General features: G+C 37.6%; 2 protein-coding genes across 2 annotated transcripts in view; one reads left to right on the top strand and one right to left on the bottom strand.

The window, feature by feature from the left end:
- The window catches only part of AK88_04572 (uncharacterized protein), a gene marked incomplete at both ends in the record, with an annotated part of 4,829 nt that extends 4,655 nt beyond the window's left edge, over window positions 1-174 (top strand). Inside the window, one exon of the mRNA XM_012482182.1 lies at window positions 10-174. Coding sequence (XP_012337605.1) covers window positions 10-174 — 165 coding nt within the window. The remainder of the gene's footprint in view (window positions 1-9) is intronic.
- Window positions 175-1,190: 1,016 nt separating this feature from the next.
- On the bottom strand, window positions 1,191-1,498 carry AK88_04571 (uncharacterized protein; the record flags this gene model as incomplete). The annotated part of the gene is made up of 2 exons (XM_012482181.1): window positions 1,191-1,261; window positions 1,420-1,498. 2 exons carry the CDS (start codon window positions 1,496-1,498, stop codon window positions 1,191-1,193), a joined length of 150 nt encoding a protein of 49 aa, XP_012337604.1.
- Between the last annotated feature and the right edge of the window lie 572 nt (window positions 1,499-2,070).

The following is a 2,070-nucleotide window of genomic DNA, read 5'->3' as shown; positions in this document are numbered from 1 at the left end:
AAAGAAAAGAAAGAAAAAGAAGGAGAAAAGGACAATAAAGAAAAGAAGGAAAAAGAAGGAGAAAAGGAAAATAAAGAAAAGAAAGAAAAAGAAGGAGAAAAGGAAAACAAAGAAAAGAAAGACAAAGAAGGAGAAAAGGAAAATAAAGAAAAGAAAGAAAACAAGAAGAAATGAAAGAAAAAGAGAAAAAAAAAAAAACCCTATTAGGACCTCAGGCCCTACGAATAAATTGCACCCACATAGGTCAATTTCATTTATAGCACCTAGAGAACAAAATAAGCCCAAATGGGCGAGCTTGAGGTTTCACACGTAGAGAAAGAAGCAAACCTCAAAAAAAGAAGAAACATGTACCTCTCTTAGGGCAAAAATAAAATCATTAAGAAGTTTGCCCGTTCCCATTATGTTTCCTTATGTTTCGCCCTTTTGCATTCTTTTTTTCCCTTATTTGTATCATTCACTTTAGAAACTGTATATAGTGCATATTATATAAACCATAACAAACATATTACTCATAAACTCTCACATTATGTACATTATTTATTCCGGTTCCCTGCGAGCCCGTTACTTATTTGTTTTCCCCGTGGAAGAAACAAAGAAAAGGTGTAGGGAACAAACCTTTAATATATGCATAGGTACTAAGAGGAAAAAACGGAACACTGTTCTTCTTAAAATTTTCCTTAAGCACCAAGAAAAAAAATAAGACCAAATTAACAATTTCACATAGAAAAGACCACATCTGAAAAGAACAAAGATGTGTCCCTCGTGCCGGAAATGTTAAAATTATTAATGATTTTGCCTTCTTGTTTCTTCCTTGTTGCCCTTTCCCTGCAACCCTTGTTTCCGTAAACATAAAACAAAAGGAGGAACAAAGAACGAAAGGAAGAGTAATTGCATCATAAAAACAAAGGGTCAGGAAGTTTCCTACATAATAACCTACTCAAATGCTTGCAATGAACCAGAACTAACAGGCGCGTAAATTACGTACTGAATGCCCTTAAAGTAATAAAACAAAACAGGGCAAAAGTAAACAGTAGGAAACAAAAGAGAAGAAAAAAAAAAAGAAGGTATATAATAATGTAAGCACAGTAACGCATTATATTATTGAATAAAGGAAAAGTGAAATATTCTTATCATTTACCCCAATCTGCATTCCTGCAACCCCCCTTCAGCCATCTTCCCGTCAAAGCTGCTCACAGCGTCTGAAATAGCTCATCCACATACAACTCCTTCTCCTGCATACTCCCTTCTCTTTCAAAGTGTTCTATGATTGGGGATAGGGGAAGCATCCACAGAGCGAACAGCAATGGGGTAAATGTACAAGGTTTCACGGGTGTAGCGTATATTGCTCTTCCTGTACCTATGGTCCCGGATAATCGGTGAACTTCGTGTTATCATGTTGCACACGATCTTCTGCTGTACTTCTGTTTTTGAGCATTTCTTGAAATATGTATTCTGAAGTCACGACCTCCCCTGTCTGATGAACTTGTGTTCCTAACATTTCGTGATGTATGTACTTTAAGGTTACACTCCCCGTGCCCTGTGATTTCTTCCATGTTCAGGCAGTTTCTGATCATTGTATACGATAAGCGATGAAGCCTGGAATATATGTACTTCGTCATGCGATGGTAGTACACTTCAAATATACATGCATATATATACGTGTGTGTGTTCATGCGTGGTCATGTTACGGGCAGTCTTTTAAGTGTAGTGCGGGGTATGTATATATACTTTGTCATCCGGTGGTAGTACCCCTTCCAATATACATATATGTGTGTGTGTCTTCAATGTGTTGTATGTGTTGCATGTTATGGCATGGATAGACAGAGTTTTGTGTGTTATGGTATACAGTATGGGAAAAATCAACATTCACTTTGTGCTGTGCAATGTTGCGTGCGGGATGTTCCTCGCTCGCGCCCTATTGGACACTGGAATTATATGTACAATCGAATATAGACCTTGGAGTCTACTACTGCAACCAATGAAGTAATTCCCTTCGGCTGGTTTTTAGGTTCGCCGTACAAAATGCATTGTTCACGCCGCCCCCGTTTTTTTGTCGTTCATCAACATATT

Source organism: Plasmodium fragile, assembly GCF_000956335.1.
Source record: "Plasmodium fragile strain nilgiri unplaced genomic scaffold supercont1.67, whole genome shotgun sequence".
NCBI classification, from domain to species: Eukaryota; Apicomplexa; class Aconoidasida; order Haemosporida; family Plasmodiidae; genus Plasmodium; species Plasmodium fragile.
The sequence above is the reverse complement of the archived record's forward strand: the minus strand, read 5'-3'. Positions and strand labels throughout refer to the sequence as shown.